We start from the raw sequence: 17187 nt of genomic DNA on the forward strand, positions 1-17187 counted from the left end.
TTCACGTGCTTGGTCTCTGCACACTCTTCCCGCTGGCTACAGCTTCTCGCATCAGGTACACTCAATGATGCAACGTCTTGCCGGTCCGTGCACGAGCTCCCAGTCTCTCTCTCAACTCGTTGTCAGCATGGGCCGCTTATATGCGGTCTCCTCGCGCCAATTACTGAAATCACAGACAGGTGTTCGTCATTTGAACTTGACCCACTTACTCACTGCCTGGCTCCGCCCCCGTTCTCCCGCCACAGACTTCGCTGAACCACGCACCCCTCGCCACAACATGTATCCAGTGCTCTTACTGGACAGAGAAGCTTCAGTTTTCCTGGTCCAGATCTCTGAAAGGAGGAGGGTAGAAGTCTTGCAAAACAATAGGCCATGGTAGGTTGGTCGGCACCTTAGGGACACAGCCCGGTTTAGGGTAAAGGAATGCATTGACCATCTGTGGTGCGAACTCAACGCATCAATGTGGTTGATACCAATAAGGCCTGAAGATCTCCTACTCTTTTAAGAGAAGAAATGGCTAGAAGAAAAACTGTTTTGAAAGTCAGACATCTTTCTGAAACCGTATCAAAGGGCTCGAAGGGAGCTGCAGATATACCTTCTAAAACAATAGCCAGGTCCCAAGAAGGATCTCTGGTACAAATTGCAGGCCTCAGCCCTAGAGTGGCACAAAGGAAACATGTTATTGGAGGGTTTCTCCCCAAAGATGCACCACCCAAAGGGACATGGTAAACCGCTATGGCCACCAAGTAAACCTTTAAATTGGAAGGGGATAGCCTTGCCAAAAAGCAATCTTGTAGAAACTCTAGATCTGAATCTGGATCCCACTCTCGCATTCTACACCAAGAAGTGAAAACTTTCCACTTCAGGGTGTAAAGTTTCCCCATGGACGGAGTTCTGGAGGGAAATATCCACAACCTCAGTTGAGTCTCTACAACAAAATGGACAGTGCGTCTTATCCTGAGACACAAACAGATCCACTTCTGCCTGGCTGTAATACTCCTATATGCTTTACCACCTCGGAGTGAAGTCTCCATCCCCTGGCCTCAGCCCCTGCCTTCACAGGATTTCTGCTCCTGTATTTGGTACCCATGATGTACACTGCTTCAAGGGGAGCATCTTCCCTGGGGACCACAGGATGATATGGTATGCCAGTTTGCATAGTGAACACGAACGCAGACCCCCCTAGTGATTTATGTAAGAGACCACCAATGTGTTGTCTGTGCAGACAAGTGTGTACTTCACTAAATCGAGACAGACAACAATAAATAAAACACACAGTTCGACACAGAGCGCTTGCTGAGGCACAGATGCTAGCGCAGGTCATTCCAGATGTGCTTTCATCCTTTCCTGCTCATGATGTCACCCACCTGTGACATTCTGTCTCTGCGTTGGACTTGTTGACACCCATGCTTCAGAAGCAATCACGCAGAGCGTTCCCCACAATGAAACCCTAAATACATGTAATGCCACAGTGGCGATTTCTTTAAGACTGCAAGGAAAGCTCAGCTTCCCCTATAATGTCAAAAAATGATTGTTTAAATAATGTATACTTTTCTGTTAACATTTTATTAAAATGTTAAATGACGTAAAATGCGTTAGAACACGGTCATCTCGGAGACGAGTTCCACATTAGAATCAGCTCCATATACCAGGTCGGCTGACTCGATCTCCTTCTCATACATTTCCGTAACGCGTCACATTGCATTTCCCTATGGCATTTCCCCGTTGAAGCTCAGCATTCATTGACTTCAATGGGGCTGCTTTGAACAGGTTTTTTAGTGCTTCGAAACTAGACAGTCATTGGATAAATGCTGCGATTATGTCCCACCCACGGACGTTCGCCATCTCTGGGGTGAATAGGGAAGTGGGCTGACCTGGAGTCCGGGCATGCATCTGTGTGATGATCGGAGGACTGCATCTTCTTTTGATTGACAGCGATTTCGCACAATAAATAGTCGCTTGCTGTGGAAGATATTTGAGATTTCGAGCTCAGCCTCAGTTTCATTGCGGATTTTACAAGTGTACTCGAAAGATGAACTGGTGTAACATATTTCTAGGTATTTGCAATTTTAATCATACATTTCACAGTTTAACCTAATTCACACATTTCCTCTGTCGATGTCAGGTGCCTTGTTACATGTGGTGGTATGTGGTGTCACATCTATCTTTTGGTTTTGTGTCAGGATTCGGACATGTGTTTGTTCGACTTGTCAATACTGTTTTCCAAAGATGGCTCCTGCCAGGATACACAAAGTGTACAGTCTTTATAAAATATCTTCTTATTAAACTGTCTGTACACTAACAATGTTCTTAATGCTTCGTTTTGCATGTAGGGACCCTCATTATGTTACTGTGTTAGTGTGGGGCTATTTTGAGCCTTGTAAGTGGTACTAACTAGCGATTTCTTTTTACTTATTAAATGCCCCCATATACTAGCGTTATACGCTAAAATGTTTTTAGAGATAAAACTCTTTACAGTTGATTATCATGAAAACAAATCTCAGAGAAATGTCAACTAGGCACCAATGTATTATTAGACCAAAGGTTCATTTTCCGCCAGAGTTCTCCTTTAAAAACTAACACTTGAATTTACATCAGCGTGATAAAAACTACAGTAAATGACAGAAACCATATTTGGAAAAAAACTATATTTGAAGTGTAATTCACAGCAAATACTAGCTGGTCTCCGTTACACATGTCTTAAAGATCTAAAGTGAATAAACTGGTTTTCATCAATTTTATTTTATTTGTTATTAAATAAACTTCCATTTCACCGAATTCGGCCCCTCATTTAAGCCCTCGTTTCATCCATGCTCATGTATCAGGACAGCATGCAGATGGCCAAAAAAAAGTTTGGTTCAGAGACGGTGCTATCACGCATGCTCAGTATCTCCAGCTCATCGGTTCTCTGTATCGAACGTGTCCGAAAGGAACAGTTCTCGGTTCTGTACTGGTGATTCGAGAACTGCTTAACAACCAGTTCTTGACCCTTCAAGGGACATTTAAAGAGACACCAGGCAGGAATGTTGTTTCTGTCAAACAGCGACCCCTAGAGTAACTGTGGAGTACTTGTTTTTAACGTTACTGTCGTAAATACCACTCACGGAGAGCGTGACGTGTTACATAGTATACAATACATTGTGTTTAATTTGTCGTTTAATGAGATCTAATAAATGTTGTTAGTGGTGAGAATTTTCATGTGATTAAATACATATCCCTATGAACTATAATGGTCCAGAGGAAGAACTTTTGCCATGTGTGTCACAGGTTCTGGGTTCTTCTAATCCCTACTAATAGTATAGATTATTTTCCTTATCAAAAGCGATTGTTTATTAGTGGCTGTATTTCAAGCAGGGACATGTTTTTTTGTGCATTGGGTTTTGTGATTTCACCGTAAAGAGTCCATTTGAAGACAGTGCGCGTCACAACAGACCACTGAATCCACTGAAACTGATCGGCAACGAGCGCTTTGGTCACTTGATTTCAAAAACAATACATTTCAGTCTTTCCTGTGAAGGAATATGTTACATCGCGAGAGCTGATATCACGCGATACTTCCTGACGCTGAGGCCGGCGGCTCGCCGCACCGAAGTTGCAAGTGTGATTTTTCCGCTCACAGGCACCAGGGGGGGTCGAGACGCCCACCATTTAACCCGAAAGAAGTCATACAACCATTTCAATAACTCCGAAGCTGTTAAATTAAGCTAAAATAACTGCATAGTGTCCCTTTAAATTCACCGCGCCTCCGTACTACCGGAAGAACCACGGAGAACATGTGACGCTCTGAAGCAACGACACCCATGCACATTACTTAGTCAGCAAGTAGGTTCTCTTCCCCAGCCACGGAGCAGGAGAGGAGAGACTTTCGGGGGACTCGCCTGCTCATTTTTCGTGGGACCCGGAGAGGTTGTAAGGGAGGACAAGAGGGTCGAGAAGTGGTTCAACACCATGCTCCATCCTGGCCCCCCTTTGATCCTGGGCCATTGAGGGACAGCTCAGGACCCACTTCTCACCGTCATGGACGGAGAAGGAGGAGGAAATGCCCGTCTGCCCAGCAAGAGACTGTTCACGTCCCGTCTGCCCAGCGAGAGACTGCTCACGTCCCGTCTGCCCAGCGAGAGACTGCTCACGCCCCTTCTGCCCAGCGAGAGACTGCTCGCGTCCCGTCTCTCCAGCGAGAGACTGCTCGCGTCCCGTCTGCCCAGCGAGAGGCTGCTCGCGTCCCGTCTGCCCAGCGAGAGACTGTTCACATTCTGTCTGCCTTCCTGAGCTGGGACTATCCGGAGCGGCTGGCTTGGATATTGGAGAGGCCGGTGTCCGGTGTTTCGGAGCTGAACCCAGTGCCGGTTCCAGAGCCGGAGGCAGAGCCTATGCCCGTTCCAGAGCCGGAGGCAGAGCCAGTGCCTGTTCCAGAGCTGGAGCTCATGTCGGTTCCGGACCCACTGTTTGTGTCTGTGTTTGTGTCTGTCCTTGTGACTGTTTCTGTTTTAATGTCTGTTCCTGAGCAGGTGTCTGTTCCTGAGCCAGTGCCTGTTCCAGAGCCGGAGGCAGAGCCAGTGCCTGTTCCTGAACCAGAGGCAGAGCCAGTGCCTGTTGCTGAGCCGGAGGCAGAGCCAGTGCCTGTTGCTGAGCCGGAGGCAGAGCCAGTGCCTGTTCCTGAGCCGGAGGCAGAACCAGTGCCTATTCTAGAGCTGGAGCTCATGTCGGTTCCGGACCCAGTGTTTGTGTCTGTGTTTGCCCTGGCCACCCGAGGGGTCTTCACCGCCCTGGCCGCCCGAGGGGTCTTCTCCACCCTGGCCGCCGGAAAGGTCTGCTCCGCCCTGGCCGCCCGAGGGCTCTTCGCCGCCCTGGCCACCCGATGGACTATGTGCTTTGCTCTGGCCACCCTATGGACTATCTGTTTTGCCCGGACCACCCAGGACTAAGCGGTCTGTCCCTCCCGTCCCACCCTGGTCTGTCCCTCCCATCCCGCCCTGGTCTGTCCCTCCCATCCCGCCTGATGGAGCGGTAATGTCACGTGTCTGTCCTGTCTTGTGTTGCACATGGGTGTTTTGTTATGTTGGGCCATGTGCCCCAGTCATTGTTTGATCCCTCCCACTTGTTACCTGATTAGGGTTTGAGTTCTTCCACCTGTTCCCTCTTGATTTGTTCCCTATTTAAGTCTTCTCTTGTTTGCTGTCTTTGTCGGATCTTTGTCTTTTGTTACCCCAGTTTCCCTGTGATGGTAGCCATGTTAGTCATTATGTTTTCCCCCTTGTGGGTTTTTGCTTTGTGTTTTGTTTTATTTTGTTAATAAGTCATCCCTTCACTGCACTTCACTGCAGTCCTCCTCTCCACTTTTGTAAATTGTATCGTGACAAGTTCAACGAGTCTGTGTTTCCCAAAACAATTGTTCCAACGAACATTCGCAAACAGCATCGCAAAGTTGTGTAGTTTGAACGACAGCTCCCAACCTGTTGTTAGAGGCATAGTTTCTATATTGCGTGACATTTGGATGTAATAAATTCTTATCTTGAGCAAAATAAGCAAGCTGACATTCAGTACAACCGGTACAGTCGTGACTAGCTAGTTGATTTCTATAACGATGCATCGTACTATGGTTGTGAAGCGAGTAACATTGTTGTATGGGAAACGCACCCCAGGCTAAACCCTGCTTAGCTTCTGTAGGCAACCTGTCTTAGGCTACAGGGTGATAGCTACCATCTAAAAAATACATTAAATGAATATTGTGAACTATTGATATAATTTAAAAAAAATGTTTTCTCTTTTAATATATTTTAAAATGTAATTTATCCCTGTGATGGCAAAGCTGGATTTTCAGTAACTATTAATCCAGCCTTTGGGTCACATGATCGTTCAGTAAAAAAAAAAAAAAATGACTCCAAACTTTTGAACAATAAAAACATGTACCTGTAATTTACAGAAATATTACCAGTAATTTAGATATGCTCAGAACAAAGATAAAACCAACACAACCGAACCATATAAAGGTTTTTCACATTAGCATGTTTAAATTTTCATTAATTTGATAAGAAGAACGGACATACCAACTAGTTACTGACTTGATGCAGACTAATATACACTTCTGAAGCGGATTAATATCATCTTGATCTGGAGCAAGGTTTACGTAAGGTAAAGTGAAAATAAATGGCTCTCATTTTTCACCACAGATTTACATTGGAAAATTGTGGGGCGCTGTAGAGCTGGGGTGGACACAGGCACCCTCTGCAACCCTCAGTATAGAATTTATTATTGATTCAGTACATTTAGAGGTCTATGTTTTGGATTAATATTTTGGCAGGGCACAGCACCTGCCCTCACGAGCCATGGCTGACTTTGAGTCTAATCTCACTTTCTGATCCTAAATCAATCATGTCTGGTGAATAACACAGCTTCTTGCTCTCCATAGAGCCCTAAAGTGTTCTTTTTTTCCCAATTGGTCCCACGGACAGAAAGTTCTCAAACCCAGAAGGACAGTATGGGCTTGAATGGACTAAAGGGCATTAACATCAATTTCTGTCACTGGTTCCACTATGTCTGCTCCTCTCAGCCAACTGTCAGGACCCTCTGAACAGCCGGGCTCCATTTACCCGCTCAGTAATTTGCTCACTATGAAAGATGTCAGCTGCAATGGTGAGGAAGAATGGATAGGACTGCCATTACATAAATCTGCCAACATGATTCTAATCTAATGTGACCAAATGGTCACACTGAGACCAGAATAAAGAGTAAAAAAAAGTAACAATTTTAAAACTACACTGACATAAAAGCCTTGTATAGAGTGTGTTTCTCTTTCGATGAGATGATTCACTGATTTATGTCAGATATATCTCAAATATCATGCCTGGTTATCATACCTTAAGGTTTATGCATAATGATGAAATAAATTATTAGTGGATCTAGTTGAAATAGCTGTCCTACCTTTAACTCCCGCTCTTGGTCTCCACTGCAGAGTGTGTTTAAAGAAACTTTGAATGATTTCCAGACAGGACTTAGATTGTTCATAATGGTCTGCGAATAGAAAAATACAGAGATCAGTTAATACATGTACACTATTTATCTTAAATAAGTATTTAATATGCATGTTTGAAGATGCATGTGTCTTTCTATCAATCTCACTTCTGTTCTGTGCACCAGTGATGCTGTTCCATCATCATTCACTCTGAAGATTTCCAGAAATGGATCCGACTTGCTAAAAAAGTCCTAAACAAACAAAGAATCAACTCATTCTTATTTCTAAAGAGCCCCTATCATGGATTTTTGAAAATGACTGTTCATATGGTGTGGAATATAGCTCTAAGCCAGGGAATGAAAACATCCTGCAAAGATTTATATCTGAAAGTGCACCGTATATAAAGTTATTGTCTTTCAAAAGTGAGACTCAACTCTGAGTCTATGAAATGAATTGTTTTTGAAACGAGTCATTGGCTGGTTTGTAGTGACGTAGATACATACTGGCCGCGCCCAGTTACTGCGTGCGCAGACGGAAGTGTAAACTTGAAGTCTACACATGTCGAGAAGACGCTGTGTTCTACAATACAAAGATAGTTCAGCCACTTTGTTTTCATTAACCAGGGACGAGCATGTGAAGAATCGGTGGTTGGAGTGATACCACAACACTAAAGCCCAATTTTGTTCTCATCATTTTATTGACGAATAACATTCAAAAACATAAATTAATTCAAATGTGGATTCACAAGCGGTTGTTCCTGAAGGAGGCCTCAGTAACTTACTTACCCAGTGTATATGGATCAGCTTCCTCCTATGAAACACAACCTGTAAGTATTATTAATAATTAGCCGCGTTTCCACTGCCGGGCCAGGGCCGGGCCGTGCTAGTGCGTGCCAGGGCCAGTCGCGTTTCCACTGTCACTTCCGGGGCTTGATCGGGGCTTCCTCAGGGCCAACGGCCAGGATTTCTGGCCCGTCGAATACCTTGGGCCAGAGGGGGCCAGCTCGGGCTAGAGGCGTGCTCAAGGTAAAAGGCGGAGTTTATCGGTGTTATGGAATGTTATGATCTGAAGCAAGATGCACATAGGGGTGTCCATGTTTAACCTATTAACCGTTTAAAATTGCATAACATTTTAATTTGAACTGTAGGCCTATGCCAAATGCTGTGCAAAAATATATAGGCTATATATAGGCTACATATCGACGAATTTTCAGATATTTGTTTGATTATTTTTGCCCCCTAAACATTTAAAATATTTGACAAATTAATATGAAAATATATATATATATATTTCTGGTTTTCTGAGGCCAAATTAGAACCTGGAAATGATATTTTCCCCGCAGTGCTGAATGAGAAGAGCCGTACAGCCTACAGAAAGGTGATTTATAGGCTATAATAAATGTGTCTGATAATAAAATAATATAAAATAACGAGGCATTAATTGTTTATTAATAAACTATTGTTTTCTAAATCATTTTCGGCTAAAAATCTCCATCTCCGGATGCACATTTAGAGAGAAATTAATTAGCTACATAATTACATAGTCAGAAGATATTGGCTTTCGATTCGAATTTGTTCGTTTTAAATTGGACATTTAAAGCTTTAATCTACAAAGGATATAACCCCTGTAGACTAAAGATTTAAATGTCCAATTTAAAACGAACAAATTCGAATGCGGTGGCTGTTTCAGGTCTCGCGCTTCAGTTCACGGAGATCATGAAGCGCGCCTTGATTAATTGTTAAAGCGTCTCAGGTTACGACTGTAACCTATGTTCCCTGAGAACAGGGAACGAGACAATACGTCGAATGACGCAATGGGGAACGCCTCAGGCGTGACAGGTGTCTGAAATCAAATATCAACTCACAGTAATCAGGTTGACCGGCGACAGCCCGTGCATCATCAGCTTGAATGATGAGCGCGTCAATCTGGATGTATAAGAAGGGCGCCTTGAAACCGTGACAACATCCTATCGTCTGAAGGGACTGTTGCAGGCAGGCCCCGAGGCATGGCAACGAGACGTATTGTCTCGTTCCCTGTTCTCAGGGAACATAGGTTACAGTCGTAACCTGAGACGTTCCCTTTCGAAGGGAACTCAACAATACGTCGAATGACGCAATGGGGAACGAAATACCCACTCCGCCATGCTGAGGGGAGTGCATGCCGAAAAGGCAGTGACAACTGTCAGAACCAGTAATTCCAAGGAACACTGAAACCACTCACCCTATGTTACATCGGGCTGTCAGTGACAGCACTCCCTACCGGTCATAGCCCAAGCTAATGAACCAAGAAAAACCAGAACGTAATAACGTGGGTAAATCGGGGCCAGCTCAAAGGCTTTAGGACCACAACTTCAAAATAGAAGGGGTCCCTTCTAGGGAGTGTGGCTAGGGGGCCAAAGGGACCCCAGCCAGTCACTATTCAGGAGAACACTCCTCCTGAAATGCCCCCAGGCTGGCCTGGTGATCTGTACTAAGACACACAGTCTGGCCATAGCCTGTCCGTCCAAGACAGAGCCTCTGGAAATTGCCTAGGAAAGGCATCCAAAAACTGAAGGCCCGCGAAGCTGGCAGAAACCATCAAGTTTCGGATCACAGAGACGGGATCCTCCGGAGAGTGTGACTCAACCTCAAAACAACGGGAATCGTACACTCAATCCACGAGTTTCCACCCAGTGCTCGCTTTGAGCACTGAGGAAGTAAGAGAGGGATCAAAATCAGGAAGGTCAATGAGACCTAAGACCTGATGACCCCCTGTGTGGGGAGCTCTGAAACATGAGGGCTCATGTCAGGAAGGCCGTACACTGTGCGGCCTGAAACCCAACGACCACAGCATGTGGAAGCTCATCCTTCAGGAAAGCCAGAGGCTAGAAACCTGACAGACCCACAATATGGGGCTACCTCGAAACAGGTCTAATGAGACCTAAAACCACCAGTTGTGGGAGATAGCTTGAACAAGGGAAGTGCCTGTCGTAATGTATTGCAACAAAGACACATCTAGAGTGGGACCCAAAGTGAAGAACCGGAGTCTGAACCACATAAGAAGGGACCGAAGCATACTGCGCGTGACCCTCACCATAAGAAATGGATTTTAAAAAGTGCACAAGACATCTCGTCGGGTGACTTAGCACAATAATAGGTGAAGTATGGGTTTGTGTACTTCACTCTGAATTCAGGAAGGCCCGTTGAGGCCTGTAACCTGGCGACCACAGTGTGTGGGAGCTCATGGCCAGGAAGGCCTGGTAAGGCCTGTAACCTGGCGACCACAGTATGCGGGAGCTCGTAACCTGGCGACCACAGTATGTGGGAGCTCATAACCAGGAAGGCCTAGTGAGGCCTGTAACCTGACGACCACAGTGTGTGGGAGCTCGTGACCAGGAAGGCCTGGTAAGGCCTGTAACCTGGCGACCACATCCGGTGGCAGCTCGTACTCAGGAAGGTCAGGGAGACCCAGCCTGGTGTACCTGAAAAACCACACCAAGTGGGAGCTACTTCGAGAAGTTAGCTCTTAAGAACTCTTAAAGTGGGACCCGAGGAAAGACCGGGGTCTGAGCCACATAAGAAGGGACCGAAGCATACCGCGCGTGACCCTCACCATAAGGAATGGATTTTAAAAAGTGCACAAGACATCTCGTCGGGTGACTTACCACAATAATAGGTGAAGTATGGGTTTGTGTACTTCACTCTGAATTCAGGAAGGCCGAACTTGAGGCCTGTAACCTGGCAGCCACAACAAGTGGAAACCCATAATCAGGAAGGCCTGACAAGGCCTAACACCCGATAGTCCCAATGCATGGGGAGCTCACATTCAGGAAGGCCGCTGAGGCCTGCAGCCTGACATGTGAAGACTCACCACTACAACTTAGCGACCACGAAAAGTGGGGGTTTCACGTTCAGGAAGGCCTGGTGAAGCCTGCAACCTGATATGTGACAACTCATAACCAGGAAGGCCAATGAAGCCTGAAGCCTGGTGACCACAGAGTGGGAGAAAAGTGCTCAGGAAAGGTGGTGAGGCTGTATTCTGGCTACCGCAGCATGTGGGAGCCCACATTCAGGAAGGCTGGGTGAGGCCTGTAAACTGACTACCACAGTATGTGGGAACTCATAACCAGGAAGGCCTGGTGAAGCCTGTAACCTGGCGACCACAATGTGTGGGAGCTCATAACCAGGAAGGCCTGGTGAGGCCTGTAACCTGGCGACCACAGTATGTGGGAGCTCATAACCAGGAAGGCCTGGTGAGGCCTGTAACCTGGCGACCACAATGTGTGGGAGCTCATAATCAGGAAGGCCTGGTGAGGCCTTTAACCTGGCGACCACAGTATGTGAGAGCTCGTATCCTGGTGACCACAGTATGTGGGAGCTCATAACCAGGAAGGCCTGGTGAAGCCTGTAACCCAGCGACCACAGCATGTGGGAGCTCACAACCAGGAAGGCCTGGTGAGGCCTGTAACCTGGCGACCACAATAAGTGGGAGCTCATAACCAGGAAGGCCTGGTGAGGCCTGTAACCTGGCGACCACAATAAGTGGGAGCTCATAACCAGGAAGGCCTGGTGAGGCCTGTAACCCGGCAACCACAGTATGTGGGAACTATAACCAGGAAGGCCCCTTTGAGGCCTGTAACGTAGCGACCACAATGTGTGGGAGCTCATAACCAGGAAGGCCTATTGAGGCCTGTAACCTGGCGACCACAGTATGTGGGAGCTCATAACTAGGAAGGCCTGGTGAGGCTTGTAACCTGGCGACCACAGTATATGGGAGCTCATAACCAGGAAGGCCTGGTGAAGCCTGTAACCCAGCGACCACAGCATGTGGGAGCTCATAACCAGGAAGGCCTGGTGAGGCCTGTAACCTGGCGACCACAGTACGTGGGAGCTCATAACCAGGAAGGCCTGGTGAGGCCTGTAACCTGGCGACCACAATGTGTGGGAGCTCATAACCAGGAAGGCCTGGTGAGGCCTTTAACCTGGCGACCACAGTATGTGGGAGCTCATAACCAGGAAGGCCTGGTGAAGCCTGTAACCCAGCGACCACAGCATGTGGGAGCTCATAACCAGGAAGGCCTGGTGAGGCCTGTAACCTGGCGACCACAATCAGTGGGAGCTCATAACCAGGAAGGCCTAGTGAGGCCTGTAACCCGGCAACCACAGTATGTGGGAGCTCCCACAGATGTCTCTCCGTGGCCACCATAGCACTGTCGGAACAGCAGATTGCTTGGTGGCCCGGAGTCCCGCAGCAGATCAGTCTGGTAGGCCTGAGGACCACAAGGGCGTGCAGAACCGCACCTGCCTGACCTGCTGCCGTGTACGCTCTGTCATTCAAGCATGAAGATGTCTTGAGCAGCTTGGATGACAGGGTCAGAGCTCTTAGTGAAGAGGACCAACCAGAGACGAGATAGTTAGCCAACGTCTCGTCCACTGGCGGCATCGACACATATCCGTGCTCCACGGCTCCCTCCACAGCAGCGAAACTAGCCCGCTGATGCAGATAGAGACGTGAGGAGAACGGATTCTTCCATACCCTCTCAATCCCAGCGTGGAGATCAGAAAGGAATGGAAGGCTCATCCGGGCTGGTGGCTTATGGGTGGGGAGGAACCAGCCATCCAAAATACCATGAGCGGGTTCCTCCCAGACACGCCTCCACTGCAACTGCAATCTGTCTGTGGCGCGCCCCATAATGTCAACCAGCTCAGCGTACACTGGACAGGAGGGCTGAAATGGTTCGGTCTCAACCAAACTGACATCCTTTTCTATATATATATATATATATATATATATATATATATATATTACAGCCAACTCCTGCCCTGCCCGAAGAGAACAGTTACAGATTCACCAAAGAGAGAGAGCGCTCATTTTCTCTCTTCTTAGGTGTTCAACATTAATCTGTAACTTACCCTCGTCAGCTGGTAGATCATCCGCGAGGTTAACGCCCCTCTCCCGATAATCTGCCAGCTCCGTCTGAAAGCTCCACGAGCTCAACCACCACTGAGCCTCAGCCCGAGCGGGAACCGGAACCGCGGGGTTCAGATGCTGCGCCCACTTCCCTCGAGAAGTGGGTCAGACGAGAGCAGAGAGTTCTGAAAGGAAAACTCTCAGTTCGCGCAAAAAACTCCCTCGAGAGCTTCCCGCGAATGCTCTTCTCTCAGGCAGAACACGCACAGATCGTGTGAATCCTCCAGTGTCAAATATCTGGACACAAGTCGGCACACTCGCGCAAAGTGTTTCTCCACGTCTCTGCGCGCTTAATCGTTGATACTATCAAACAGACAAACAGTCCCTGAAGACGAAAAGATGTTGTCACGGTTTCAAGGCGCCCTTCTTATACATCCAGATTGACGCGCTCATCATTCAAGCTGATGATGCACGGGCTGTCGCCGGTCAACCTGATTACTGTGAGTTGATATTTGATTTCAGACACCTGTCACGCCTGAGGCGTTCCCCATTGCGTCATTCGACGTATTGTTGAGTTCCCTTCGAAAGGGAACACAACGTTTTCTTGTTATTGTGAGTTTACGCAAATAAATGTATTTGCGAATAATGTATTATTATTTTCTGTATGACCAGAAATGAAAGAGTATTTTAAGTTGTTTCCACTGAAAGAAATGCAATGAAACTGCAAGTATTCACATGGGCGTCTCGCAGCCATCAGTGCGTGCTCCACACACACTATGCGTCAAAAATATTGTGTTTATTTGTGCTCTATCTTTTTTGGATAAAGGCGTCTTCTACATATGCAGCCTAATAAAATGTTACAATAATGATGATGGTTATTATATTATTATTATTATTTGCAGACACGGAGTTTTTGTGAAATGGACGTTTTGCTTATTTTCAATTGGCAATTTCAGTTTGAAGGGTGATGGAAATGGGGCTTTAACTGGTCCGTACTTGCTGCGTTTTATTTCTATAAATTAATTTCGTTTCAAATGGGGTCCAATCAGTTATTAAAGGTGTTAAAAATGTACTCTGTATCTCGAGGTTGCGGCGCGCACACTATGCACCGAGTATTAACCGATGGGCCTTGGTTAACGATTAATGAATAACTTGAAAACGTGCCCGCAGCCCTACTTGTTATATCGCGCAAAAAATCGCTGCTTGAAATGGAGAATCGCCTGTACTGGTCTCGGGACACTATTGCAGCCACTACGGCAGGTGAGTTAATATACATGCTATCTTCCTAATTTAAAAAATAAATTAATTCATAATACCCGCTGAAATGGGTTGGGTTTTATGACGTCTGATCCAGAAAGGCGTGTTAGGGGTGGGGTTTGGGGCAGCGCTGTGGGGCTACTGGCCCGGCAGTGGAAACGCAAGCCCGGTGCTTGAGGCCCGAGGCCACTAGCTCAGCTCGGCTCGCTGTTAGCTCTGGCCCAGCCCTAGCCCGGCAGTGGAAACGCGGCTATTGTTGCTTTTATGGGTTTTGAACGGTTTTGTTGCGTCGGGGCGCGAGGCAGTATGTGTGTGCGCATATATGTGTGTGTGTGCGTGTGTGAGTTACGCTCAGCGCAGCTTCTAGGTCTCCAATGTCATTTTTTTTTAAATATGTGAAATTTTTGTCGCCGTTATTGGAGTTGTCATAAAGAATAGAGCGTCTTGTAGTACTGCAGTGCTTTATCAATATGTTTATGCGTTACGGTTATGCTAACAAACAATAACTGGCTGGTTCTGTCATCAGACCAATCACCGCCAATTAGCGTCACGCAAAGGAGTGGTTTGGAAAAATGAGTTGTACGAATCATTTGGGAGTCGGTGAGCCAATCAGTTAAAAATAAATGCATATTATAAGACAAATAAAGTGTTTTTTTTTATCCTTGCATGCATGCTAAACTGTTTTTGGGAACTCCTAAAACAAAAATAGGAACATTTCAAATGCTACGATAGGGGCTCTTTAAGGTTAATGTAACATATAGCCTATGCAAATATTAAATAAGCATTCTAGAAGCCTTTCTGAAAATTGCGGGTTTTTTTTTTTTTTTTCAATTTTATTTGGTGCCACTAGTAGCACAGAAATTACATTTGAGCCTTAATGAATTTTTGATTGATTCCTACATCAATCCCAGGCACATTTATTCAGCCTGACTTTCTCCTTTTTAGTGTCTATATTAGATTGCACATACTTGTTTTTGAATGGTCCACTATCTATTTATACTTGTCGTTATTTTGTAATGGCACATTAAAAAGAACAGTTTATTTGAATAAATTAGCAGATGATGAATTGCTCAATTGGGGTAAAACCGTAAGGGACAATATGAAGACTAAAATTATCTGATTGTTTCTCAACATTGTGCCAGTTGATCACACCTTGTCATCCAGTTTCTTGGCACTGAAGGCGAGCTCCACGTAGTCATCATTCCCAGACAGCTCTTCAGCTGTGACCTGTGATTTCAAAGAAGTCATAGTTCAGATTATGAAAAAAGAGCACAAATTTTCATTGTATAATAATTGAGGGGAAATGTCTATTCTTACTGTAATAGATGATTTGCCAGATGTGTTTCCTTGCTTTAGTAAAGCTTTGGACAGCTTTCTCTGTGATACAATCTATGAAAGAAAATGAGAGGATATGAGGCAAGAAGATACACTTATACAGCAGGCTTGTGCAAAATTCAGAATTCGCCTCCATTCAATTCATGAATTGGAATTTGAATTGAATTGACTCCGCCCCACAGAAAGTTGAATTGGAATGACAGGAAGTGGAATTAAATTCATGGCAATTCAAAGAAATTCCACACAGTCACACAACAGAAAGAATGTGTTGAATCTCACATAGGGGAGAGCGGGGCACAACGTAACGCTTTTTGACTTGTTTGTGGTTTGTGGCAAATCTATTTAGAGTATTTATGTATTCCCACATTAATTTCCCACATGTCTCCTAAAATTATGTGGTTTTGTTTTATTAATACAGTGTATACTTTTTTCTTGATTTACCCTGAAAGAAATGTTGAAATGTAACAACATGCCCCATGGGGTACATTGTAACATGTGAGGGGAACATTGTAACATTTTAAACTGTCACCATATGACAGCTTAAAATGCTATCTTATCTAATCAAAAAATATACAAGTCAAACCAAAATATTTTTCTTAATAAAATACAAAATACAATTATTAACTTTTTCATATAAAATAATGGCATTTTTTAATAATTACAAATAAACTAATTTTGGAGTTTGGCAACAAACACACTGGAAAACACAGCTATACAGCATAGTTCAAAACAAAATAATAATTAACCATTTCTGAACATTGACTCTCAGTCTTTTTTTACATATTTCTCATGTTTTCTCAATATAATTCATAAAAGTATAGAATATAATAGCATATTTCTAATAGGGGCACAATGTAACACAGTGTGATGCCCCATCTGAACAACTGGGGTTTAAACCCTGCTAGCGTCTTCTGCTAGCTAGCAAAGCATTAAATAACTATTTCAACTGTTAGACAACAGATTGGAGATTAAAAAATATCAGATTAGTCTAATTTTAATTAAACACAAAAAATAGAGACGAAAAATTAACTTAAGTAAGAAATGTACTTTTGCTATGGTTAAATAAATGTTCAATGATATCTTACAAAGATTTCTGAATTTTGGCGCAATTTTTTTCTATGGTGTTTAAATGGCAGCTAGTAAATACACCAATTGTCGTCATGCTGGCATGTGTGGAAGTATTTAAAACAAGTGCGTTACCACAAGCCCCGCGCTCATTCAGTGTTAGGCCGTGTGTCCACCAAAGCGTTTTTAGCAGGAAGGTTATTTTGGAAATGTAATTGCTCTCTGTTAAAAGTTACCCATTATAAATGTGATTTAGATTAATTTATTTCGATTACTTTATCAATGTAATGCAATTTCCTTTTAATTAGATTTTTTTTCCCCTAAAAATTTACTGAAGTAATTCTGGGAAATGGCGTTACAATTACAATAAATCAAACTTAATTATTTGTTCTGTGACTAGAGCTTTAAACATTCATTGCTGGGGGAAACATTGCTGGTAGTTAAAACGAATATGTAATATGTAATGCAATCATATGATATATACTGTAAAGCTACATTTTAAACACTTCACTTAAAATATCTATATGAATTTCTTAGAATTTGTATTGAATTGCAATTCTGCTTCCTTTAATTCAAATTTGAATTGTAATTCTAGATCCTGTTTTTGACATCAATTCAAATTAAATTCAAATTCAAGAATTGAATTGGAATTTAGCAGTCATTCTCAATTCAATTCTGAATTGTGCACA

The 17187-nt window shown here is 44.6% G+C and overlaps 1 protein-coding gene across 5 annotated transcripts in view; it reads right to left on the minus strand.

Moving 5' to 3' along the window:
* Positions 1 to 17187, minus strand: part of cpne4b (copine 4b) — a 100588-nt gene that overhangs the window by 60055 nt on the left and 23346 nt on the right. For all 5 annotated transcript variants that reach the window (XM_089123222.1, XM_039678893.2, XM_089123224.1 and 2 more), the window contains 4 exons: positions 15416 to 15487; positions 15251 to 15325; positions 7120 to 7203; positions 6922 to 7011 (listed from right to left, as the gene is read on the minus strand). In XM_089123222.1, coding sequence (XP_088979348.1) covers positions 6922 to 7011; positions 7120 to 7203; positions 15251 to 15325; positions 15416 to 15487 — 321 coding nt within the window. The remainder of the gene's footprint in view (positions 1 to 6921; positions 7012 to 7119; positions 7204 to 15250; positions 15326 to 15415; positions 15488 to 17187) is intronic.

The sequence above is a fragment of the Pimephales promelas genome, chromosome 18, assembly GCF_988280905.1.
Source record: "Pimephales promelas chromosome 18, fPimPro1.hap1.1, whole genome shotgun sequence".
NCBI classification, from domain to species: domain Eukaryota; kingdom Metazoa; phylum Chordata; class Actinopteri; order Cypriniformes; family Leuciscidae; genus Pimephales; species Pimephales promelas.